Source organism: Pogona vitticeps, chromosome 12, assembly GCF_051106095.1.
Source record: "Pogona vitticeps strain Pit_001003342236 chromosome 12, PviZW2.1, whole genome shotgun sequence".
Taxonomy (NCBI): Eukaryota; Metazoa; Chordata; class Lepidosauria; order Squamata; family Agamidae; genus Pogona; species Pogona vitticeps.
This window is the reverse complement of record NC_135794.1, coordinates 17136856-17163481: the sequence shown is the minus strand read 5'-3', so window position 1 is coordinate 17163481 and position 26626 is coordinate 17136856. Positions and strand designations below refer to the sequence as shown.

At 44.7% G+C, this 26626-nt stretch overlaps 1 protein-coding gene across 8 annotated transcripts in view; it reads right to left on the bottom strand.

The window, feature by feature from the left end:
• Positions 1-26626, bottom strand: part of CHD2 (chromodomain helicase DNA binding protein 2) — a 70203-nt gene that overhangs the window by 7379 nt on the left and 36198 nt on the right. For all 8 annotated transcript variants that reach the window (XR_013538913.1, XM_072981586.2, XM_072981588.2 and 5 more), the window contains 25 exons: positions 25600-25775; positions 24099-24223; positions 23014-23230; positions 20196-20285; positions 19076-19266; positions 17844-18032; positions 17203-17365; positions 16170-16322; positions 15087-15158; positions 14144-14293; positions 12841-12989; positions 11214-11310; positions 9601-9693; positions 8784-8957; positions 7530-7705; positions 6769-6810; positions 5782-5921; positions 4238-4376; positions 3520-3670; positions 2882-3004; positions 2425-2550; positions 2041-2181; positions 1078-1212; positions 681-859; positions 322-421 (listed from right to left, as the gene is read on the bottom strand). Coding sequence is in view for 7 of the 8 variants with exons in the window: in XM_072981586.2 (XP_072837687.2) it covers positions 322-421; positions 681-859; positions 1078-1212; positions 2041-2181; positions 2425-2550; positions 2882-3004; positions 3520-3670; positions 4238-4376; positions 5782-5921; positions 6769-6810; positions 7530-7705; positions 8784-8957; positions 9601-9693; positions 11214-11310; positions 12841-12989; positions 14144-14293; positions 15087-15158; positions 16170-16322; positions 17203-17365; positions 17844-18032; positions 19076-19266; positions 20196-20285; positions 23014-23230; positions 24099-24223; positions 25600-25775 (3491 nt within the window). In the remaining variant the exon portion in view is untranslated. The remainder of the gene's footprint in view (positions 1-321; positions 422-680; positions 860-1077; positions 1213-2040; positions 2182-2424; positions 2551-2881; positions 3005-3519; positions 3671-4237; positions 4377-5781; positions 5922-6768; positions 6811-7529; positions 7706-8783; positions 8958-9600; positions 9694-11213; positions 11311-12840; positions 12990-14143; positions 14294-15086; positions 15159-16169; positions 16323-17202; positions 17366-17843; positions 18033-19075; positions 19267-20195; positions 20286-23013; positions 23231-24098; positions 24224-25599; positions 25776-26626) is intronic.

The window sequence follows — 26626 nt, the reverse complement described above, 5'->3', positions numbered from 1 at the left end:
CTCTGTTCAAGACGTGGCCGCCCTCAACTGTAGGTCCATCCCTCAAGTCACCAAATACATTTCTCTGGACTTCATTAGTAAGTAAAGATCTTTCTCAAGTTCCTCCAGAAAAGGAACAGGATCTGTACTAAATTAAGCAATCCTCTTCCAAGCACATGCCAGTTTCTGAGAGTGTGTCTGTACAACTCAGGTCTCTCCTTGGGTACATTCTCTTTGCCTCTTTCATTTCTTAACTTATTTCTGCATCTGCCATTCATGATCAAGAGTATGTCCCCAAGGCGCCAGTTTCAAAGAGATTGACATCTCCATTTTCAACCTCACCTCCTCATCCTGCAACCGCTTCTTGTGAGCCATCTTATAGAGTTTGTGGAGCTTTCTTGCATCAAATTCAGTAAACTTGGACACAAATATCCACAGGTTCCTGGAAGATAAAATGATGATTTCCCCCTGCTCTTACAAACTGTTGAATGGCAAACTGAAACCCGCTCTTCCACTACCAGCTGAACTGAAAATCCCCATCTTCCTTTCAACTCAAACCCATGCTCTAGCCAACTGTAATCTAGAGGGTAACTCATACAACTCATGGACAGCTCTCTTTGCATAGCCCAATCTGGGGTTCTGTTTCTGTGTTCTATGAGCAATGTGACTCAAGGACTAGCAGAAAGAAGAGGCAAAATTACCTTCTCCATAGCTTGATGTGCTCCTGGTCAGAGTAAGTTTTCAAGCATTCTGAGATGCGATCTCCAATCTTCAGCAGGCAGCTTCGTGTGTGCTCCAGCTGTTCTTGGACAGAAAGCCCCTTGTCTGGCTTATCCAGCTGCTTCAGAGCCTTTTTAACTGGCCGCATTCTCTCTTTGCACTTGGAGAGGAACAGGTGAGAGAGCAAAGATGCACATCAGTGGCACAAAAGAGTTAGGAAGAGGACCGTTCGACCTTCCTGCATCATTAATAATCCTTCTCCCAACCATTCAAAATCAGAGATGCACCGGAGAGAACAGGGAAGGGAAGGGAAGGGTTCAGCAAGACTCCCAGGCACTTCCCCTCTTTTCTATCTATGTCCCATAAGTAAATCCTTACTATGCTGAAAGTTTCCTGGTCCAGGTCGTCGTCCTCATCTTCTCCAATGGGGACAGGCTCGCTCCCTGCTGTAATGTGGACAGGACCCTGAGATCGTTTCCCTTTGCTTCCAGATTTACCTTCGCTGCCTTTGGGCTGTGAAAGGACAATATGTTAGCCATGCTGGAGGTGTACGTAAAGCCAGGTATGTGCTCTGATTTCAAATCAGAGGGGGAAAAGGGCAAAACGGTGGCACCAGAGTCACATCATTGTGCTCTCTGGGACTCCCACCTCAATGTCAAAGAAGGAAGCGCTGCTAGTTGAGAAGACATGTTTAGAAGTGTATGTCCAATACCTCCTGACTCCCTGGTTACACTTTTCAGAAAAACTTGGGTGCAATATCTAGTATTGCTCCTCAGCTTCCCCAGAGACAAGCAAAGCCAGACTAAAACCACGCAAAGTGAGAAAAATCATGCAAATAGGCATAATTTATAAATGCAAAATATATAAAGCTGGAAGACAGTTATTTATGTACAGACAATACAGAGCACAGGCTGCCATGATACTGAGGCACATCTTCATATATACAGCACTTTTGATCTGTGCAAGCTGATTTGGACAAAAGTAAAAACAAGAAGAAATTGATACACCTGCAAAAGATCACACTAAAATATAAAAAATTTTAAGGTGTTTCCATTTTTCTTTTGTTTTTGCCTGGGTGATCTTGAACAGTGTGTTTTCAACAGACAGCCACAGAACATCTGATGAGCAACTTTGAAGGTGCACTGTTCTGGGGATGCAGCAACTACAAAGGGAAGTTCTACCTCTTGAGTTATAATGGTGATAGACAACCAACACATGCTAAGGCCACGTTGTTAAATACATATGCAATGGAACCGTATTAGGGAAGCCGAAATGGCTTCTGCTGGTGAGAGCAGGAAGAGACAGACTCTGTCAAATTCTATGGCAACGGGTATCTTGTACCTTCTCTTTTTTGTCCTTTGTTTTCTTTCTCTCTTTCTCCCCTTCCTTTTCTTTTTTACTTGCAGTCTGTTTTTCTTTGTTTTCTTTATTCTCCTTTTTCTTCTGCTTCTTTTTCACAGGGCTTTTATCCACTCCATCCTCCTAGAGAAAAGAGAGGGACATCTAACCCATTTATTGTTTGAATAATTTCTCATCCCTCCTTTCCTTGGAAAGATCCCGAGGACGATAACACCACTCAACAAAAAGCAATAAAGGAAGCAACAATATTATTTTAAAAACGAAGAGCACTGGAGTTTAAATCAGAAGGCACCCAGTGAAGTAAATGGCTTCTAGCCAAATCTGAACAACTTTGCCGAAAGACATAGTATACAAAGTCAAGTTTACCTTAACTTCTCCTTCCTCAGACTGGTTGTCTGACTGCTGAGGAGGAGAGACATCATTCCCATGCTCATCCCTGCCTTTGGGAGACTTTTCCTTTTTCACACGGGGCTTCCTCTTCTTCACCTTGCTCTAAGGTAGGAGAAAAGCCAGTTAAAATGAAAAGATAATAAACTTGCAATCTTCCGCAGGAACAATTCCTTCTAGGCCTGACAGCTGACGTACGGCACCCTTAGCACACTGTATGCGAGAGCCAGATGCCACTCCACTCAGACCGCTTGGGCTTCCAGTTCCCCAAAAGCAGTCCCTGCATGCTCCTAAGCTTACATCTGCCACCATGAAGACTTGAAGCTTGAGTTTTCCACTTAAAGCGATTTAATCCCCAACGGACAGCAAATCATTCACGCCACCCAGTCCAATGCTCTTGAGGTTTCTGCTGAATTGGGCTCTTGAGGAAACTAACCTCTTCTGTCTCCTTCGTGCTTTCATTTTTCTCCATGTGTTTCTTGAGGATTTTCAGCAAGTAATCCACACGAGCCTGGAGCTGCTTCCCCTGAGGCTTTTTGTCCGTCTCAACAGGCAGGATCTTAAGGGAGAGGGGAAACATTTTCAAAAACATGGTCAGATTTTAAAGCCAACCTAGGAGGGTGGTGATGGGAAGAAAGCCAGGAAAACCTACCCCTAAAAAGATACCACTGGTAACAAGGACTCATTTGCTCAAAGCATTTAGCCCCTTCCCCATTTCAGATGCAGAAACCAGACTTGGTTGCTTCTAACTGTACAGTACCTATTGCTACACCTGAGACAGCAGGCTGGGGGGGGGGATGGGCAGAAGAAGCTGGGTACCATACCCAGCTCATTTGACCCCTAGAAAAGGGAAGCAGGCACCAGACAGCAGATTACTGAGCCCTCCTCCAGCATCTGGCATCTGACAAGAGTACCCCACTGTGCCAAATGATAGGACTGGCCCTAACTGGTAAGCTCTATAAAGACTTCAGTCACAGAATTCAGAATTCCTCCATGGAGGAAGCCAAGTCCTAGCCAAACACATACACTCACGCTACACAAAAACAACATGATTTGTGTGATGTTTCTTGTTACCTTGTCAGTTAATTTCAACTCTGGGTCTGACTTGATGAGTTCCCAGTTCCCGTAGCCATGTTCATAGATTCCCCACAGCAAGTGAGAGTCATCCTCCAGTCCCCACTCAACATCAAAATGGGCAGCTTTGACTCGATAGGTCAGGCAGAACCTACACATTTAATCAGAGATAAGAGATGTGAGATGGAGTCCTTCTTAGAGATGAGCCTCGTGGCGCAGTGGTGAACCTGCTGTACTGCAGCCAAAACTGGGCTCACGACCTGGGGTTCAATCCCAGGTAGCCGGCTCAAGGTTGACTCAGCCTTCTATCCTTCTGAGGTCGGTAAAATGAGTACTGGGGGGGGGGGGGGAGGCAATGTGTAGCCTGCATAATTAACTTGTAAACTGCCCAGAGAGCACTTGAAGCACTATGGGGCGGTATTATAAGCAGCATGCTTTGCTTTGCTTTCATGTTAGTGCCCTCCTCTGTCTCTGGCTGAGGGAGAAGAAGAATGAAGACTGGATGTAAAGAAAATCCACCAAGTTCATAAAGAACTGTACAGAAAAGTCTTTTTGAACTCCCTAACTGGAAATAGAATACAGTTCCCATAAAAACACACACCTTTCTAAGGAAGCTAATGAACTTTGGGGTTGGGGGGAGCACACAGAAAATGATGCACGCTTCACAAACGGCCATAGACCTGCCTTTGTTCTTCCCACCCAAAGGCTCCCAAGTCACCTGGCCCTTTCCTCTGGATCCTTTGGAATTGTCTGGTGGAGCATGGCAAAATCCTCTTCGTGCTGGATAATGGCTTTCACGTTCACTTGGACCCCAGAAATCTTAATAGTGGGGCCTCTCCTCTTCCCTGGACCTTTGCCTGAAAAAACAACAACCCATAATCTACGTGTCAGTTAAAAGCAATCAAGGGGGGGGGGCAGAGTTACTGCTTTAAAACACACAAGCATCCAGAAGGGAGTTCGCCACTTTCTTCCCCTTGTCCCAAAAGTGCCAAACTCACCCTTCTGGAAAAGCAGCACTGCCTATCCTCAAACTAGGCTTGCATGGCATCCTTTAGTGCAGAGGTCGTCAACCCCCGGTCTGTGGCCTGAGCTGGCCTGGGCCGTGAAGACAGACCTCCCGCCCCCCCCCCGCACACACTCCCCTCCCCACAGCTGCTTTGTGCACATGTGCACGTGCCAGCGCCAGTGTGAGCGCTCCCCCACCCCTTCACACATGTGCCCAAGTGCCTGAGCATCTGCGCAAAGGGGTGGGTGGGCGTGCAGGCAAGCAGGAGCCCCTGCGCATGCACGAAGGGGTGGGGGAGCGCTCGCGCCAGCGCTGGCAGGGGCTCCCCAACTGCTTTGCGCATGCACCCGAGAGCACATGCATACCTGCAGGGCTCCCCCACCTTCCTCAGAGGCTCAGCCGGCCCGCGGTCCCAAAATGGTTACTTTAGTGGATAGTGGCCCTTACCCCCAGACAACTCCGAGAAAGTTATAAAGAAATCAGTTCCCCTTTCAGGCTCAGAAGTGACTACTATGTAACGAGGACTGAAAGGGGAATACTTTGAAAGATGTTTGCAAGTCAAATTTCAAAGGCAATCCAAAACTGCTCGCAGTTATCCGTCCATCGGATAAACAAACAGCAAGAGATTGGAACTGACCCGTTTGATTCCAGACAGGCCAGCTGAAGTCCCTGCGTAACCAAGAGCTGAGCTAAGGCAGCAACTTAAACTCTGCAGTTTTTTTTCCTCACACACTTGCCCTGTCCTCTTGCAGGAACTAGAAAAATCTCCTAAGTCAGGAGAGAAGGGGAGATGTAACTTAATGAGGGCCACCAAGCCCTGTGAAACTTCTAGTTAGTTTCCCCTCCATACACACAACCTCCAAGAGGATCAAACTTTTGGAATTTATTGTGGCCTGCCACTATAACAAGTTATGGGGAAACTGAAAAGGTTGCTTTTTTGGACTACAACTCTAGAATCCACAACTGGTATGGCCAACTGTAGACCAAAAAAGGAGCTCTTCTCATTTCTGCTTTGTTGCTTGGCCTTTCCTGGGCTCAGCAGGAGAATTTATTTATTTACTTAAAATATTCCAGTCCCACTTTTCTCCTTATACATTGTGCAAGAATAAGCAGATGAGCTTATTTGGCCCAATGCGTGCAAGCTGCAGAATTCAACTCTTCTCCCCAAACATCCTAGACTAGCTGATGTGGGATTTTAATTATCGATGGAAGGGTTCCTAATCCCAAAACTTTATCAAGAAGGCCACTTTCCTGACCTTCCGTGGGGTTGTCTTTCAGCTGCTCTTCATACTCCTGCATGGCTGAAACGCAAGTGTTGTGAAGAAGCTCCCCCAAGCGTTTCAGGTCAGCCACTGACTTGTCCACCAGCTCAGCATCCCGAGCGATGCACTCCAGACTGAAGGAGGAAGAGGCAAGTGAGAAAAGCAAAGGCAGGAAACAAGACGGGGTGTGGGGGGGGAGCTGCAAAGAAACAACAACCCAGAAGTGCTTTCATTTGTCCTGCCTTCTGATCAGTGACAATGATAATCCGGTATAATGTTGCCCTCCTCTGCACCACCCAGAGAATGAGGGAATACAGTATGTAGTCATAGTGCCTTTCATGCATTTTAGCCTCAGCTTGCTTGGTTCTTTCCCTATCAGTTACATTCTTTTTCTGCCTTTCCTCCAAACAACTTGAAATGAACATCACGGACTGTCCTTCTCACTCACACATACACTTATACACACAAACACACACACACCCCTCGTCATCACAGCATTGAACCAAAAGCAAAGGAATCTTTATTTGCAGAGAAAAATGCACTTCCCCAGCCAAAAGACAAACTCAGTCCCACATGCCATATAAAGGTGTCTTTTTTATTATTTCAGGTGTCTCCATATTATTTTATTTATGCATGCTATGAAAAAAAGCACCATAACAAAGATGCCATGTTTTGGGCCATGGATACATACCTTCCTTCCACTTTTATTCCCACACAGTAAATAGAATCACTCAACTGTTTGTAATAAACCCAGGAATCGTGGGACTAAGGAAGAGAATGCAACTCAGCCACAGGGCCAGAGATGGGAGAAAATTCAATTTTGGACTACAACTCCCAGAATCCCTCAGCCAGGAGAAATGAGGGATTATGGGAGTTGTAATAAAAAAAACTAACTTGATGCTTATGCTGCATGAATGTTCACATGGAGAAGGTCTCCAAGTTCAATCCCTGACATTGCCAACAAAATCTCTTTGCACTTACCGTTCCAGAGGATCTCCAAACTTCTTATAGGCCTTAATAAACCTGTGGTATTAAAACAAAGAGGCAACAACAACTGTCAGAGACTTTTGTCCAAGCGATCTCTGTGGGGCAGTGACCAGACTGTCACAGCTGTGTCAAAATCCACCCACAAACCCTGCCAACATCTAACACCTAAGCCCTAGTTGTGAGACTGCGTTCCACCTACACTGCTTGGTGCTGAATTCAGCATGGAGCATGCCATGGCACACATTCAAAAGCCACATCTGTCAACTCTTGGCAATTTGGACATGCAAGGGGTGGGAGGACTGTGGATTGTATATAAGTGAAGGTAGATCAACTGATCCACAAGCACGCAATGAGCAGCATCATATTCATTACAACTAAAATAGGCACGGGCTTTTTCTCTGCATTAATGTATTTTATCCATTGCCTTTATACCCCACCTATCTAGTGCTGAGGCACCTATGATTCCAGCTATACTGACTTATAATCCACATGATCTATCAACTACAACTGCCCTGCTAGGAAAAAGTTTTGATCAGTGACTTTGCAATCTGTTATTATTAAAGTCCATCACCACGGGCTGAAAGTAACCATCACTGATTTGGAATTTAGGAACCCCTGCAAAAGTGTTGTGAGGATTTGCTTTTACCCTAAGTACTACAGACAATGAAGACTGTTTGAGAGTCTGGGACTGAGGGAGAAATAAAGGAAAGGAAGAAGCCAGTAATTTGCAAAGTCTGTTTGGGCTCAGCACCAACCTCCTGATCTCTGGATCCGTGAACCCTTCTACCATGTCCTTCCGGACACTGCGAGGCCGCCCTCTGCGCTTGGGCCTCTTTTCATCGTCCGAGTCCTCAGTCTCGCTCTCTGAGCCGGATGACCTCTGCAACTTTCTCTTCATCTCAATGTCTGAATCGCTATCGTTGGCCTGAGCCTATAGGGATGCAGAAGACACGGTTGTTAGAAGTCAGCAAGATTGCCAAATTCCTGTTCAGTACGTCGACTTCCATTGGTCCACAGCACCAAAAAGATTGGGGCCATTGCTTTTTCTGATACTGTTAAAATGTACTCCTGAATTGTGCAAAAGAAAGCTCACTGTCAGCCTGTGCAAAGGTTCTATAGGCTCCTGTGTACTTCGAAAGCTAAACCAAGCACATAAAACCTTTTGTAAGTACCTTTCCAATCTCTTATACAGTTTATCAGGGCTTATTTAGCACGAAATATCTCATTTTGAATTTATTTATCTTGTTTCTTAAACAGGGCAGAATTCTGCTGCTTTTAATCAAGTAACCAAGGGAAACAAACAAACAAACAAACAGATAAATAAATAAATAAATTTAAATAAATAAATAAAACGACAGAAATAGCCACAAAAGACTGGCATTTGTAGCATGTTGCTCACACCTCTTGCCATGCATCTTGTACACATCCAGTGTACTGTCTATCAGCAGCAATAACCTCAGATATTTCTCTTCTACAAGCAGTTAAAAATAAGAGGGTTCTTCCACTTTTTGTAACTTAAACACTGGAAGGTGTCTCTCCACAGCCCCAGACCACACAGCTAAAAGTGAAGGATGATGGGAGTGGCTATCCAGCAACTGTTGTAAGGCCACTAACTGCCCATTCTGAGCACATCCACATAATGTCTGGCAGCCATCAACTGACCTCTCTTTCTCCATCAACTTGTCCAATCCTTTTTTAAAGCCATCTAAGTTAGCAGCGACCACCACATCTTGCGGCAGGGGATTCCATACACCAATTATACATTATATACAGAAAGAAAGTCTCTTTTTTTTTTTTTTTGCTGTCCTCACTCTCCCACCAACTGACTTCGGTGGTTTGCCTCCAAACCTCTACTATTATATAAAAAGTGTTAGAAACATCTCTATATTCAAAAAAGAAGGTTGGAAATTTTCACACCTAAGGCAGATATTCCTAAAAACCTGCCTTCTACACTCACTAACACACTCCACTTTTCTGCAGCAAGGGAGTTCACACAGTCTCGGGCGTACCTTTTTAGCTGAACTGCGAATTCTGGGGAGCATGTAGATCTCCTCTAGTTCCTTCTGTCGCTCCTCTTCCTCCACTTTCTTTCTCTGCTCCTCAGGGATGATATCATCCCAGTCCTTCTGAGATTTCTCCTCCAGCTCAGCTTCTTCTTCCTCCATCGTTGCAAAGTTAGCCACCTGTGAGTAAAAACACAGATCATTACATACTTTGGCAAAATGTTCACGCCACTTTTCAGAAGCCACCAACCCACTTCCCTTGAATCCTCACCACTACTCTGCACCAGAAAATATACAGGCACAAAGAGAAAGGCGAGCACTGATGTGCACCTTCCCCAAGGCCACCAAACACAGCATGCACAGGGTTTAACTGCCAGCATGTCCCTGGAAGACCTAAGGTAGGTTACGTTGATGATTTCCACTGGCTACAGCAACTCAGATTTGCTGTATAACATTTAAAGCAAGCACAAATCTACACTGTGTGTTCTTCTGAACTGGAAACATGTGTGTTTACGTTCCCTTCCTGTGTCATAAACTGCTGTGGACCGATGAGGACCAATTGAGCAACCTGGAGATTACAGGGCCAGGACATATCCCATGGCCAAGCACCTAACACATTCCATAAAACAAGTGTGGCTGCTCCTTTCTTGTGTTTTATGGAAGCTTTAAGATTCAAAGGTTCCATGGATGTGCAGAGAAGCCCCATGTGTGTGATTCACAGGGACCAAGAAGAAGAAGGGAAAGCTTCAGGCCTACATGGAGGTTACCTGAGGCCTCTCCATTACCCTGAACAATAATGATTCCTTTTCTCCCAAGCCCATACCTTAAACTGGGAGAGCAGCTCATCCGTTGCACTTGTAGATACTTCATTCTCTCGTGTTTCTGCCAAGCGTAAGATTTCCTCAATGTCCATTTCCTAACGATGGGGGCAGAGGTCGGAGAAAAGCAGGGACAAGAATTAAACACAAAAGGGAGAAGATGCAGTTACCACATTCCAAGGGAGAGAGCACCTGAGAGGAAGGAAAAGGATGTTCAGTGCTTCAAGGGGAGTGGGCTTAGCGGACAGAGGTGGCATCTCCCAAACTTTACAGCATTTTGTAAGCTGGGGTGTGTACATAGTCCCTCTCAAACCTTCTCTCCCAAAAAGTTCACTAGGAGAGACTTTAAGAAGGGGATAACTGTCCACCCTCAGTGGTACCTGCTGAGGTTTTGCAGCAGCAGCTGCTCCAGGATATATCACCAGTGTGGAAGAAAAGTTGAGTACCAGAATCGGGCAGAGACCTTGCAGACCTGCCAGCCATCTTAGAATATTCAATTCACATCTTACTTGTACAACATCAGTATGGGAAGCAGAGCATCACAGAAACACACAGGGAAGAATAAAATATCAGGCAGTCCTTACAAATCTCACACAGTACTGGACCCAAGAATACTGGTCAAGGAAGAACGGGCTGAAACTGGATCCAGAGAAGATGGAGATCAGGTTCCTTGGGGGGGTGGGGATTTCCCCCTAGCTGTCTGGGGGCTATTTCCCCTAAACCTGAGGGAGTTGCCTCCCTGTAATGAATCAGGTGTACAGTCTGGACATGATTTTATACCCAGGGAAAACAGGCCTCTGTTGTAGTCCGTTCCACCGTCTACCAACATGGGCAAATTGCATAACTGCATCTCTACCTAGACGACAGGTCTCTAGCAATGAGGATAGTCTCAGTTATTGACTACTGCAATGCAATCTATGTGGGGCTTTCCTTGAAGCTGGTACAGAAGCTTCAGGGGTCCAGACTTTAGCGGCCAGATTGGTGCCTGGCGTGAGGAAGTTTGACCACATCACCCAATTCTGGTTCACCTGCACTGGCTACCGATCCGATTCCATGCCATATTCAAGGTCTTGGTTCTAACATATAAAGCCTTAAACAGTTTTGGACCTTGCCACTTGTCTGAATGTCTTCTGCCAAGTTTGAGTGCCTGCCTGTCCTCGTTCTCCCAAACTTCACCCCTGTGGGTGTTAACTTCCGGAGAAGCATGGAAAAGAGTAACCAGAAACTGGGCTTTCTCTGCAATGGCACCATCTGTATGTCAGTATGGAATTCTCTCCTGCACGAAACATAACAAGTGCCCTCCCATCAAATATGCAAAAAGCACCTGAACTGGAACTATTCAGAGAAACCTCGGTGGAGAATCACCTCAAACATATGGGACAATTGGAGGAAGGAGGAGGAGGAGAATGTAGCACTGCAGTGTTTCCAAAAACCGTTTGGCCACCTGTTTTGGGTTATGATTCATATTGTTTGTATTATGATATAATGCACATTTAATTTGTTGTACACCACCCAGAGTAGCAATTTGCTAGGTGAGTGGTATATACCTTGAATGAATGAATGAACAAATGAATGAATGAATGAATAAGTTGCCCAAGAACCATAAAGACAAGATCACCTGTGGTTCAGATTCTTCCCCTTCTGCTTCCTTGAAGAGGTCCTCAGCTCCAAACTTCAAGATGGCTGTCAGCTCTTCTTTGTTAAAAGGGTTTGAGCTGTAGAGAAACAAGAAGGGAAGATTGAGCTTCCATGATGGTTCTCACTCAAGAGTGGATGACTTCTCTTTGTCCGAGGGTAGCAGCTCATTCTAAAATGCTAAGATGAGTCACACAAATGCACATGCCTGTTCTGACCATGGTCCCATTGGCACTTTCTCCCAGTTCTCCGAGGACAGGATTAAACAATGTTGTCCACTTTAATTTGCAATCCAATGGTGGGAAGAAATCTCACCTGGTTTCTATTAGATTAACATACTGCATACTGTACACAATCATTAATTTAAATAAAATGAACTAATTGGTTAATTCTATTTATTTCATTGTGTCAAACTGTCAAAACAGCCTTTGATGGAGAATTGTTTGAAATTACGTCCAACAATCAGTTCCAACATCAACAGATCCACTGAGTGAACACGACTTGTTAAGTCTACATGAATGCAAGTCCCACTAATTCATCAGATCTACTCTAAGTAGACCTTGCAATATGATCTAGCCATGCCAATTCTACAACTGAATTGACTGAAGGGATGTTTCCTCTTTTGTCTCTTCTCATCCTAGTTACTTATTCCAGGTAGTAGGAAACCTACCAACTATTTTTAATGAACTACTACTGACTTGGATTTTCCTGTGCTTACAGGGCTAGAATCAAAGCCACAGGAGTGAGTTGTAGATTTTTTTAATAAAAAAGTTTTTTTTTAAAAAAATAATGCTTTCAGCAGCAGAAGATCAAATCAGGAAAAACAGGCCATAATCACCCCATGAACACAATACCTGATTGAATTTTGGAAAACACTGACAACAGAGTGAGAGGAGAAATTGAGAAGTGAGAATATGAATGCAAAGATATACAGGCAGATATGTTTCTACACAATGCACAAAGAACCACCTCATTCTGGCTAAAATCTTGCTTTGGTTTGAGAAGATATGTTTACATGTTCCCAGTGATGGAAAAGCTGCCCATAGAGCTCAGTGGAGAAAGTAAAGCATTTCACATCACTTGGGCTAGGAACAAATATGTTTACCCTGAGGACACAGGACAGTGGATCCTTCTGCCCCCATTCATTATCTCTCACTCTATTTAGGATGCAAAATTTCCAATTAAAAAGTGATGAAAACTGCATAAACTTGTGTCCAGAAAAAGCAAAGGTAATCCACACGATGGACACCATGTTACACACAGATAGAAACCTATTTTTTTGAAGGCAGCAAGCAGGAACAGTGTATTCTGAAGAAAGCATGTAGGCCACTAAGGCTTTTCATAAAACCCTCAAGTCATCTCTCCCAACGAAGGGACAAGCATTTCTTCTGCAGAAAATGAAGACTCCTGCTCCCAGAGAGTGCAAATCCTCTACTAAATGGTATTCCTACCCACAACTCCCCTTAATGTCACTTCCAGTTGTTTCAAGGCAGGGGGTGGGTACAGTCCATGGACTCTCCCCAATTTGCCCACCCTAGGACCTGCTGTTTGGTGTTTGCAACCCCCAGTCCCCACCTTGGGCACCGTCTTCTTACACCTCTGTGCCTTACTTGGTTCTGCCAGAGCTGTTGTCCAGAACAGTCCGACCGGTGGTATCCATACGCTGTATCACAAGATGGTCCAGCACCATCTTCTTCTTGGCTCTTTCAATAATCTCCTCTTCCACTGTTCCCTTGGTAACCAAACGGTAGATGTTCACCTGCAGGGAAAAGAGGGCATCAGGTAGTTGCACTGATACATGGCTCAAGTCACTGATCCCATCACTGATTCACTGTTCCAAAGCTTAAAAGAAAAAGGATGTTTGTTTTTCTTTCCAGCCCCATGATCTCTGATCCTTTTAAACAGAGATGTTAGAGGCTAAACCTCAGACTCCTGCTTCCTATATCTGTACTCTGTCCACATCTGGCAAAAGCCATGGGGGCTTCAAGAAGGATCACACCGGGAGTGTGGAAAATACTACCCATTTCGTGTTCCGTGGCAAGCCCGCTTGCCCAGAATTCTCTAATTCCTGCAAAAACTTTCACCATCAAAGTGGAAACAAGACAATAAAGACTTAGCTGGTGTTTTCTGCACTTTATGCAAAATGTAGCAGGGTTCTGTAGTTTGTGCAAAATGGCAAAACACCATATTTTTCAGTAATAAGCATCTTTCAGGGAAGTCCATAATCAGTTTCGTGAATCAGCATAATCATCCAGACCAACAGCAACAAATTCTCCCTGACTCATAGCAGTAACAAAAATTCTTGCACTTCCTTGATCATGGAGTAAGTCTCCCACCCTCCTATCACCCATACATCAAAGTCTTTGCTCTGTACAACCATGAAATAAATCTTTAAAGTGCTACAATATTTCATCTTTTCCCCGCTTTTATTTCTTCTTTATTTTTGCTGATTCCTAAGGGTTTACTCAGTAGTCATGACGGTATGACAAGGTGTCACCTCCACACACACCTACCATTATGGATTATCCATCTTTTGACATGTTAACAGTTAACTATGAACCAAATAGCACTTTTTACCACCCTAGTCGTCTCCCGTGGCACTCCAGCTTTGTTACGGAGTGACTTGCAAGATAGGAAAGGGTAAAAAACACTAGCTCATTGGATGTTAGGACTGGGATGGGGCAGAAGATAGATACCCTTCTCCTCCCAGGAGTTCTCCTCATCCCTTTGCCTTCGCTCCAATTCCTTGAAACAGAACCCAGAGGCAAACCAAATCAGACTCAGCAAAAGGAGGTCAAGCGAGAGGAGATCCTGCCCAGGAGTATCTACTGTTGCAAAAATTTTAGGGCTAACATCCTCTAGCTGCAGATGCAACCCAAGAGAGACCCATGAGATTCTGGGTGCTCCCCTCACCTGCTTTTTCTGCCCAATTCGATGAGCACGAGCCTGGGCCTGCAAATCATTCTGAGGGTTCCAGTCTGAGTCAAAGATAACCACGGTATCAGCAGAGGCCAAGTTGATCCCCAGTCCACCAGCTCTTGTGGACAGCAGGAAGCAGAAGTCCTGAACACACGACAAAAGGACCGGCTGTTAAAACATACGTCGCCGCCTTGACTCAGCAAGGATGTTGATTAAGCAAGGAAAAGAACTGTGAGCTCCCAGGCACAAGGGCTGGAAGCCTCTCCATGGGGGCTACCACCGCTATTCTCACGTGTAGCAGGACTTGAGCATTTAGATGGCAAAATTGGGAAAACCCATCACAGCAACAGGAGGAATTCCTTTTGAGCGAAATAGATGCACGGCTGCACTAGGAGGAATAGCTGAAGTTGTACCAATAAAATGACCACCTTGCAGCTTCTGCAGAGACATGGCTTTAGAATCCCTGCTGCTGCTCCCACCCGCCACAACATCGTCCAGGCTCGGCTAACGCTGCTCAGAGAAGCCGAGTGACCTGCCCATGTAGGCCATTTCTAGTACAGGTGAAAGCTGCCAAGGAGACCGAAGACCTTGTGCTTGGTCATGGGGTGAACCAGGGATCCTGCCTGATAAGAACAGAGCGCTCTGCATCCCTTGTTTTCTTTTGGACCCCCCCCCCCCAAATCTTTCAAAGATGGCCTTTTTATCATTATGCTGCTGTGCTTTTTCAGTCCCAACCTTATCCAGAGTTTGGAGATGTGATTTGTTTTTGCAACAATAATTTTAAAAAAAAGAAACCAACACCTTGCCTCTCAGAAGCACACCCTGGCTGGAGGATTCTAGGGGCTGTGACCTGGAAAGGAGGACTTCGGCCAGGACTGCCCAGCTCCTCTGCAAATGCTACTGCTCGCTCTCACTCTGCACCTGCGAAAGGACGTACCTCGGAGCCCTCAGCATTGAAATGATCCAGTGCCTGCTTCCGGATCTCTCCTTTGATCGAGCCGTCCAGGCGCTGCAGAGAACAATGGCAACGGGGTCAAGGTCTGGATTGCACAAACAAGGGGGCGGCCCAGCTCTCCCTAGCTGTGCTCCGGCTGCCCCAGAACCACAAACCCTCACACAGCTTACTCCAGCTTAGAGCAAGGCAACACTTTTAAAAATAACAGTGATTTAAAAATAACCTCCCTGCCGCAGGAAAGGGTGGATGGGCAGCCCTAGCACGTACCAGGTGACTCCCCAGCTCCCGTTACAGGCTCTGAATTAGGAGCTGCCTGCAGATCAAGGCCCTTCCTGAAATGGAGCCTAAGGCTCCAGTGTGTGCTTTTTGTACACAAAGGCCTAGAACTGGGAGTCAATATCTTTGTGCAGTAGAGCAGTGAGCCAGGTCTCATAGGGTGAAAACACCAGGTCAACAAGGACAATCATGTCACATGGCAAACTACTATCATCCTCTCCCCCTCCCTCCCCAAAGCTGGCTTCTCTGTTTGCCCTGAAGGATCCAGTAGGATTTCAGCTGCATTCCTGCCTGCCACTGGAGAATCACTGTTGTTTCTCTGGGACAATTATTGCTATTGTGATCCAACAAATTATTTGGGGAGATGTTCTTGAAGAAGAGCAGCCTCAGAAGATCCGTGAAAGGCCCACCTAATATTTAAAGATATAAAATACTCCCACTGGCTGGTTGATACAGACACAATTCGCCTGGGGCGGGTGGCCCCCGGGACAGTCACAACCTGTGCCTGCACTTCAAAAGTTACCACCACATCACTGATGCATGCACCAAGACTATGGCTTCCAGAGATGCTAAAGAAGCACTGCCAGAGGGTAAAGCACTACACCCCCAAATCCCAAGGAACACTCCTGTTTATTTACTCCTCCTACCCTTGCGGATTTCGACAACAACAACAAAGGCCCACTCATTTCAAGCCCAGGTCATCCTCTAGGAGGCCAAGATGTCTTTACACGTCAGCAGTTTTCATACTGCCATAGAGATAGCTGTGGTCTGTTCTGCCAAAGTCCTCACCTGAAAAGGGTAGTGCTTGATGGCCAAATACTCTGCCAGGATGTCCAGCATCCTCACCATCTGGGAGAAGATGAGGACTCGGTTGCCCCTCTCACGCAACCTGCTCAGTAGTTTGTCCAGGAGGATGAGCTTCCCGCTGCTCCTGATTAAAGACTGAAAAGAACATGGGAGTCATTCCCATTCTCTTGTAGCAGAAGTCAAGATAGTGCAGGGGTTGAAAGTGCTGGCCTACAACCCCGGGGACCTGGGTTCAAATCCCTGTTTAGCCACACAGGTCACTGGGTGACCATAAGCCCATCCTGCCTTTTTTTAATAAAAAAATTCAAAACCAACACCAACAGAAAATAAAAGATCAAAAACCCTGCCTAAAAAGCAGTCCAATGGTTAACTGAATTCTTGGTTTGTTAATCACTAAACAAGCAAACAACAGCAGCCAAAAAGGTGGGTATGGAAAATAGATCCATATTAGAATCAACAAGAACTGAGACAAAAGCCCTCCTGAGCCTGGCCAAGTTACCTGTCTAGGCTGAAAGTCCCAGGATGCCCTTGGAAACTATGTGCCAATTTGTCACAGAAGGGAACATCTAGCTCATAACCCACATGTATTTTCCAGCCATTTTTAACAGTCTCTAGACAACCCTCTCTCCTGCTGGGGGAAAAATGTGTATTTCCGTTCAAAAAAGAAGACCTGTAACAATTAGATGTCTCCTCTAAAGTGAAGCAAAGGCTTATGTTTTAGTATGCATGGACCTTCTCTCTGCTATTTCCCCAAGACTTTCCAGTTACCCGTTTGGAAAGCAGAGAGTCGGGACGGCTTATTTCTGGTGGGCGCACAGTCCCCCAGTGGGCTCAACATTAGCTTCCAGACTTCCTATTGCCCATCTCTGGCCTACAGGAAGACTTTGTCACATAAGTTCACCACTTCAGCAATTTTTGTTGCAAACTCTTGAGACAGAAGACAATCCATTAATGGTGTATTCTCAGCGTATGGGCAAATCTCCATCTAACCCCAAACCCCTCATAAGTGGCTCACCTGGAGCAGCTCCTGACTGTTCTCTCTCTCATTCTCCTCCGGGGTTTTTATCAGATAGCAGTGGTTGCAACATTTCTTCAGTTCCATCACTATGTTCAGAAAGCCAGATGTGCTGCCCCGGGTCCCCTTGGAGAGAGCTTTGTAGTTCCTCGTTAAAATCCACCTGCAGGGCAAACAGAAAAGAAAGGGTCAATTTAAACATGGCTTGATAAACTGGGCAGTGTTCAATGGATCATCATCATCATCACAGTTGGGCTACAACTTTTTGAATCTCCCAGCCTGCAGCCATGCTGGCTAGGGATTTGGGGACGTGTAGCCCTACTCAAGGTTTGATCATCAGGGGATCAATCCTACAGGAAGCTCACAAGCCTTAACACAGGACCAACTAAGGATGTATGGTATATTATGGACAATTCTAGCTCTCTGATTCCCTGGTCGAAACAAAGAACTGTTCTAAACTGGCTACGTCAAGCAAGAGATGGAACAATGGGATTTTCCTGGGGTCGTGAAATACGTGCCCGTAGATATCATAATATAATCAACATTTCCAAAAGATGAACATTTCTTTTACCAGTCCATGAACCAAGTCCTCTTTCAACGCATGCTTTGGGAATTACTAAGCACCACTTGAGGGCACATACTTGTAATACTGCTTCTGGAGAGCCGACATTTCCACTCGAAGAATCTGCTCCACTTTGGCCGGGAGGGACTTCTCTACATCTTTCTTCACCCTACGGAGCAGGAAGGGCTCCAGGACTTTGTGGAGGCTTTGGTACCCGTTCTCTCGCCCTTTTCCATGGTCATCCTCAAAATCTTCCCAGAATTCAAACCTGATAGCAAGAGGTGCAGGACAGAGGGATGAGGCAAATGAGCTACACACCTTACAGAACTCCCAACTTCTCTTTCCTCCCAAAGGTATCAGAATACAAAACAAGTTGACATATCTCAAAAAGAGTTGTGTTCCCTATATTCTGTGGTGTACTCTTATTTTACTGATGGCAGGGAAAAGGAAGGTTATAGGGTAGAGAATGAAAGCACTGACACATTATCTACACATGCAAACTTTTGTGCCAGCATAGCCTGATATTCTGCCAGGAATAACTAAACTGCTTAATCTAAGCATAGTTGCATGCATCTACTTGCGAGTCTATATATGCAGGTGATGCAATGTGCCTATTGGCAGGACTCCTGGCAAGAAATTATGACCAGTATGACATTGTTTATATTTTTATGGTGAACTGAAACTGATTCCAATTTGAAGAAGAAATTCAAAAAACGCCACAATGTTTATTAGGGAGTCTTAATTAGCCACTAGGTAGAGGTGGCAACTTTGTTTCCCTTCCTGGAGTTTGTGAGATGACTGTTTTCAAACACTCTTCACACACCCATACTGCAGGAGTCAGTTTTGGATATTAAACATTCCCACAACCCCGTCCTGAGGGTTCCAAAGCCTCTGCAGGTCAAAAAGGAGCCTTAGGAAGCTTTGGAATTTGGAGTGGGGAATACGGAGTTTTCAATCAAATCAAACTAAATGTTTATGATCGCAGGTTGATGGTATTTGCACAATGTAACGTACGGCAAAAGGATTTCAGCCAATACGTTTGACGTACAAACTGTATTTACACTAGGAAAATATCACGGTTTGGACATTTGACCTAACATTTTTGATATTTTCAAGCCTAACCTTGCTGCCCTAATTATAAACATTGTTTTATTCTTTAAAAAAGGGAGAGACAGGAAGGAGGGAGGGCACTTGTCGGCTTCATCCACACTGGCACATTTCAACTGTCCATAAATCTTTATGTTTCTGTTTACCAGCCCGGCATTTGTTCTACACTCACGTCCTCCCTTCTGTATACATTAGGAGACTTACTTCTCTGGCATGATAAAATGCAGGAGGGACCAAAGCTCTTTGAGGGAATTCTGAAGGGGTGTCCCAGTGATGAGCAATCGGTGGTTGGACTTGAAGTCAATCAATGTCTTATACAGCAAGGAGTCATCATTCTTCAAGCGGTGCGCTTCATCCACACCCAGGAAGGCCCAGCTAATGCTTCCCAGGACAGTCTGAAAGAGGGAGGACAAGGACATACCACTTAAGAAAGCCAGACTATGAGGGGTTTTTTAAACGTTCTCTGTTCCGAGAGAATTTTCTGCACCTACCACAGAATCTCAGTATGCTGCCACAAGTGCCACAGAACCTCAGTACGTACAAAGGACTCTGGTGAATGTGCTAAGAGCCACACCCAGGTTACGACAGGGGTGTTTCATGTCATGTGCTACTTAAATCATGGTTTAAGATACTTTTCCGTTTTGAAAACTGAAATCATCAGACAACAAGCCACAAATCTTCCACATGCAAGTCACACACCCCTCCAGTGAGAAAAAAACTGTTTCCTTTATTGAAAAGCTCATTCTCTAGGGTGATTTTAGGAGCTATAATAAAAAGAAAATGAAGGGACTGTCTCTAAAAGCATGAATCCATGGCAAAGACTTAAAAATCTTTGTCATGGGTTTGGCTGCAGGCAGTTTTCTACATTTTTTCCTGATGAAGTGCATTTCTGTGCCTTTAAAAAATTAGCTTCCTCTGCCCCTCTGCTGAGAAGCAGAGGAAGTATTTAATCTGCCAATATCCTAAAGTGGTCCTCTTATTAAGCCACTTCACAATAATGGAAATTCATTACCAGATGGAGCCTCACTTTTGGTTCATCTCTAGTGATTGCATGTGCTAGAAAAAACCAACAAAACAAAACAATCCTACCCACACCAAAAAAAACACCCAAAAACAAAAAAACCCAGAAGCCCTTAATAAAGGCTCAGAAAGATCCAGGTAGAACCACTCTGGGGGCAGGCTGGTTCAAAGAGATCATCTGATCACCATCTTTAGGAGCGAACCAACTGTCCTTGCAGTGGACTAAATTGCAGGGGTAAATGCCCACGCAGTCACCCCCTCATTTTTCATACTCGGACCTGTTACATACAAAGACACCACACACCTTGTCTTTCAGGAGAATCTCGTATGTCGTGATAAGCACATTGAACTTCAGTCGTTTCGTCTGAGCATGGATCCACTCATATTCACGGATCTGAGAAAAAGCCAGAAACTTTGCATGTTAACTCGTCTATTATCAGTCTTCCTCACACTGGGGTTTTCCAGCTGTGCTGCACTGCAACTCCCACCATACAAGCCAGCATTGCCCAACCCTAATAAGGTTTCTGGGGTGTAGGTGATCACGGAGCAATAGAAAGGCAATTGCAAAGTCACCAATGTCAGAATATTGAGAATTTTACAGGAACTCTGCAAATTACCAGCAAGAAGCTGACAATCAACAAGCAGATGTCCGAGCCAGCAGAGCCTAAAGGCAACACCTTGAGAACTCTTTTATTAACTTAGCAAGGTTTACATCGTATATTGTGAGAATTCAGATAGGATACTGGTTACCTAATCACCACTAGGATTGGCCAGAGAAAGTCTTTGAATTTATGATCCAACTCTAAAGGAAAAAGGCAGAATGAGTAGGTTCCACCGCCTGCTGGCAACTGCTGCTTCTCTGCCAGGACAGTTTGCTCTCACTGAAACAGATAACAATTAATGGCCTTGGGCAGGAGCTTCCCACACTGAGGTTATGTGGTATTTTAAGGAGCAATTTACGTTTGCCATCCATCAGTGAGCTCCTGCGTATGTGCAGAGATTTGAACCCACATCTCCAGCACTCCACCTGTTACACTGCACTGGCTCTCCCAGACCATTTATTCTGTGGCTTTTTTCAGAGACTACAGAATGTAAAGCAAGCATTTGGGAATCTTAGCTTTTCTTCTTTCTTTTTCAAAGAAGAAAAAGAGTGTCTGGTCCTCAAGGGTGGTTCCATCTTTTGGGCCAGAGTTGGATGGAGTTAGACTGTTTGATTTACCAAGACTCCAAAAGTTATGGCAGCTTTATGAAAAGCAGGGTAGGGTGTCCTCCGTCACTGAAATTGTAGTGGAGAACTTCCCCCTCACTTCAGTCCATAAGCCTGCCAATGCCTTTACTTACACTAAGATGGAAGGATGTGGAAGTTAAAAAAAGTTAAGGGCAAGAAGAAATGGGTCAGAGAAAAACTGTTCCAGTGTTTCTTGAACCATTCAAAGGAATGCAACAGACCCTGTTTTCTCAAGGGTGCTGCGCCACTGTTGAAAGAATTCCAATTAACAGCTTACTAATGGAATTGACAGTAGAACAGGTTCCTTCAAAAAGCAGCAGGCAAATAAAATTTTAAAAGGTTACTGGATGACTATCGACCAGGGATGTTCAGCTGTGGATGTCCTGCACCAACAAGAGGTTGAACTAGATAATTCTTCCAATTCTAAAATGCTACATAAAGCTTATTTATTTCAGCAGCTTGGGGTGCCTGGTTGCAGAGGCAAGGGCTGATAGTTTGAATCCCCACTGTGGCTCCTGGAAAAAGCCCTGCTAAAATCTCCCACAGTACATGTAGCTGACTGGGTTACATGCTCTGCCATCTGTGTGACTTTGGGCAAGCTACACAGTCTCAGAGCACCACCAGAAGGACCTTCATAACTAGAAAACCAAGCGAGAGTCACCAAAGGGCAGAATTGACTTGACAGTACATAAGGATTCTAGATTACATAATTCTTCTAACTCCACAATTCAAAGACTCCACGACAAGCCTAAATTGGGGAGAGGGCAATGTGATCTTCCAGCTGTTGGCCTAGAATTTCCATCAGACATAGCCAGCATAGACAATTTCCTCATGGAAAACGCTGTCTAATAATATCTGGAAACATCTGTCTCCAGCACTCTACAGACCACCTTCCATGACCCAGCACCAGAGAGAGAGAAGATAAATTATATAAATCCAGCAGAAACAGAGTTGCATTGGGGGAAAATTCAAAACACCAGTCTGAATCACCATTAAAAAAAAAGCTCCAGTGCATGAACACAGATCACTATATATAATAATAACAACCTTAGAACTGGAAGGAACCATATGGATCATCAAGACCAGCCCCTGACAAGAAGGCACCACTGGGGAATCAAACTCTCAACCTCTGGCTTTGTAGCCAGAGACCTAAAGCATTGAGTTATCCAGCAGTCCTTACAACTATGGCACATATAAATGGTACACACAACTACTTCTTTCAATTTGTTTCTTACTGTGCATGTTCTATCCTGCATATTCTTGCTCACTCCCATTGATGGTATACCCTCCCCTGGGAGCAGATTCAGCTTCCTCTTTTAAGTGGGCTCCTAAAACCTTCCTCTGTTTGCACGCCGTTGGCTAAAATAGGCTTCTAGCTTTTAAGCTGAACTCGGTAGTTTTATTTGACTGGCTTCTGAAATTTGTTTTGCATCCTTAAATTTCTACGGACTGTTTTAAATATCACTGCTTCTTGTATTCTTTCATTTGCCTTTGTTTTAACACTGTTTTGTTCTAACAAGGTTCAACTCTGTTGAGATGCAGCAAAAGGCATCATTTGGAAAGCAGCTTATAAATGCAGCTATTAAATAAACAAACACAATTTCCTCGGCGGGGGGAGAAGCCGTGTTAATATGTTGCAGCAAATGTAATGAAGAGCCTTCCAGCTGCTTTATTTGGTAGACACTTCTTCTGGATTGTGGCCTACTTCAATGGATGCAGTTTAACTACTGAGTTCCTAGCAATATGAGAAGACGATTCATTCAAGGCAAAAACCTGAATTCAGTGTTTCCAACCCTGCATCACACAGCCAAAGGCACAGTTGTAAAACCCACCCAAAGAGGCGGCCATTTTGCATGGTTCCGTTACCCAGCTTCCTTGGCTCTAGCTTACGCACAGCGTTTCTGCTCATCTGATCTCCTATGTACACGACGACGTTGATGTCCGGGCCCCAGATCTCAAACTCCCTCTGCCAAGAGGTCAGTGTCGACAAGGGCACCACAATCAGGAAGGGACCGTAGAGCTGGTGCTGATGGAAGAGGTAGGAAAGGAAAGAGATTGTCTGGATGGTCTTCCCCAAGCCCATCTCATCTGCCAGGATGACACTGTTGTTCCTGAAAAGGCAGAGGAGCAGGTGGCAGAAACATAAAAGCTAATCATCCATTCATTAATTCCCATTTCTCTCTATACCTTATTGTGAAGGCTTGGGGGCAAGGGATTAATTTATAAAAACATGCATGAAACTTGGAGAGAAAAGATTTAAGCCATCTCAAATCAGGAGCCTGGGAAAGCTCCCTCTCTAAATATAGGGTCCAGAATCCTTCAGGCAGCATGCCCAGTGGCCATGCTGGCTTGAGGATGCTGGGAGTTAGGATTCAATTAAAGGGTCAAGGTCTGGGCAAGTAATACAAACTTGAAATGCAGAGATGCCCTTCTAGATTTTTATGGGGAGAGAAAGGTCTAAAAGCAGCTGTCAATCCCACCGAAGGCAGACCCAATGAACCAATGGAAGTATATAAACCTTGACCTCTCCAGTTTAGTATTATGGAAAGCTGGGATTTACAGTTTGGGGAGATACTTTGGATTCTGGGCTAGAGAGCACTTCCCTAAACTGCAGCAGAGAATTTTCATCAAACTACACATCCAAGGATTCTGGAGGGCGAAGCCAGGAAAGTGGAAGTGATAACAAACCCACTTTAACTGTACAGTGTAGATACACTCTTAGACAGCTTCACGGATAATCAGATCAATTCAATGAGAATAAGGCTAATAACATTTATCATTCATAATGGGTATCTTCTCCAGTAACGGAAAAAAAGGTGCATCATCAGATGCGTGAGAACATGCTACGCTGTTGAATGTCCCAGGGTTAGCTGTTATGTGAACAACAGCTGGATGAGGCAGGCCTTTGGTTTAATCCAGTTAGGCTCACTTTTTTTTTGGTTGTTATTTCACCCAGACAAGCCCCCTTCTTTCACCTACTTGCACCAGGAGTGAGCAAGCCAGTTGAGGCCTTCCAGCTGGTAATCTCGGAGCTCCAGATTCTCCCCGCCGATGTAAGAAGGTTGTTTCTTCAAGGCAACAAACCGAGGCCTCTGCTTCAATGCCTAAAATGGCAAAGATCATAAAGATTTACTCTACTGACTACAGTTTCTCAGCCTCTAATATTTATGCCTTTCTTGAGCTTCAAAACACACAATGAACAAAATACATTTGTTGGACCACATCCAACTCCACCCTGCAAATGGACACAGACAGAGAAGTACAACAATCTCTTCCCATCATAGTATTATTCGTGGAGAATGATTTACTACTGAAACTATACATTCTGAACACGGGAGTAGACATTTCTACTTATATAAACATACAGCTGAAGAACACTCCAGTTTGAAGTCTGTTGGGTTTTTAACAGATGTGGGCTATTAGTATTTGTATCCCTGGTGCCATGGAGGCCCATTCCCTACCTGCAGATCCAGCTGGTCCACTCACCAATCGCTACGCAGTGCTGGGGGTCCTTTGCTGTCATCGCGCCCATCCAGGAAGGAGCCAAACACGCCAGCGATGAGGCAGGGCAGGGCGGGGAAGTGCCTGCCAGGATTCTTCCCAGATTGACACCACCACGACAACAAAGGACCCCCAGCACTGCGTAGCGACTGGTGACCAGTGAGTGGACCACAGCCCATTTCCTACTCACTTTGGATTTTGAGCTAAGGAGTGTTTCCAGACACATTAACCGAAGAGATGGCAGAGCAACCCACTGAGCTATCTGAATTGAAGCTGCAGGAGGCGGCACGATTGTTCCCTAACCACAAAAGGATACTATAAAGAAAAATAACCAGCATATAGCTGGGCAGACGGTTAACATGGACCTCTTCCACATTATTTGTTTAGATTACTTTGGCTTTCTTCCACATTATTTTTTTATACACAGAGAACATGTTTCATGGGAGAACATTCAATCGTTCAGTATCTTCCAGAAATACAATCTCATGCTCATGAACAGTTTCACCATCTGACCTATAATTTGGATGAACATGTTTAGAAAGAAGCATGGCTCATTATGAAATGCAAAATGTGAAATCAGTAACATGATAAGTGTATCCTTTTTAAAAAAACACCAGATATTGGTTGCCATTGTTTTCACAGCACACTGACAAACCAGGAATATTTTTGTCCAAATATTATACTTAATCATACAAGTAGTTTCAGAAGAGGTAGCCATGTTAGTCTGTGCTAGAATAATGTGAGCTAAAGTCTTTTGTTTTTGCCCAATATCTTCATCACACAAGCCACAAAGAAGTTATTTTCTCAAGCAAACTACAAGATACACTAAAGAGAGCATTTAAGTTTTAAAGAATGCTATTTTATAACAAAGAAAAATATTTTTCCAGCTCAACACTGACCAACGTAAGTTTAAAAACGCAGCCTTTCTAAATTTAGGGACCTATTAAACTTGAGGCAAGGAGTGAATGGGTGGGCAAACCTTGCACTCCCGAGTGGGCATGGTTTTGGAGTTGTTCCGGTTGTTAAAGCTATCAATGCAATGCTGGAATTTCTTGCTTATCAAGGCCTCGTCCTCCCAGCTACAATCTGCATACGAGAGTCCCATCCACTTGCAAAGGTACTCTGGTTCATTAGAAGAGGACTTGCGGTTGTGTGCTGCAAAGATTGGAGAGAGGGAACAATACAGTCATGAGCTTGTCAGAGACGCAATGCTCAAGGAAGAGCTTCCACAGGAATCTAACACTGTAGAAAAGGCATGTGCCTTAAAGAAAGTTCAAGGGACCAATCTAAGAGAGAGACCACCGATTATTATACCTCCCAGATGCAATTCTGGGACTTGCCATGCAAAAACAGTGAACTTTACTAGCTTTTGGGAAAGACTGCTGCCAAAAGTCTAATTGTGATCGGGTTCGTTAGAAATTTGAAGCAGCTCCTCTCTTTTGGCGGGAAATGACGATTGAGCTTCTTTTGAAATATTAACAGATTTATTTGGTTTAACATTTGGGGATTCTACAACGACTTCTATGGGTTCAAAACAAGTGAGATCTGGCAACTGTCCAAAGTGTGAAGACAAAAACTCAGTCTGTAAATTGGCAAGGTCCATCGAGGGGAAAGCCTTCTGCCAAAAGTCTAATATTTAAGCACTGACATAGTTGCCACAGGCAGCCAGAAATGCCGCACTCTGATGATTTCACTCAGTGACTTGCAAGAAATTCCTAATCATCTATGTTGACCAGACACTGCTCTAGGGCAATGGCGGCAAACATTTTGGGCTCACGTGCCCAAACTGGAAAAAAAAATACAGCAGGCAGTGTGTCACGGCAGCAGCAGAGCTGGAAGTGGCGGCAGAAGGGGGAATCCTGGGCACGAAGGTGCCTCGAGATCCCACTCCAGATCCGCCAACAGCACCAGCTGCTCTAGATCCGCCTGCCGAAGCGCCAGAACCACGGCTGCAGCCGCCTTCTCAGGTATGGATGTGCAGGGGGGAGTAGCGGTCCGGCGACTTA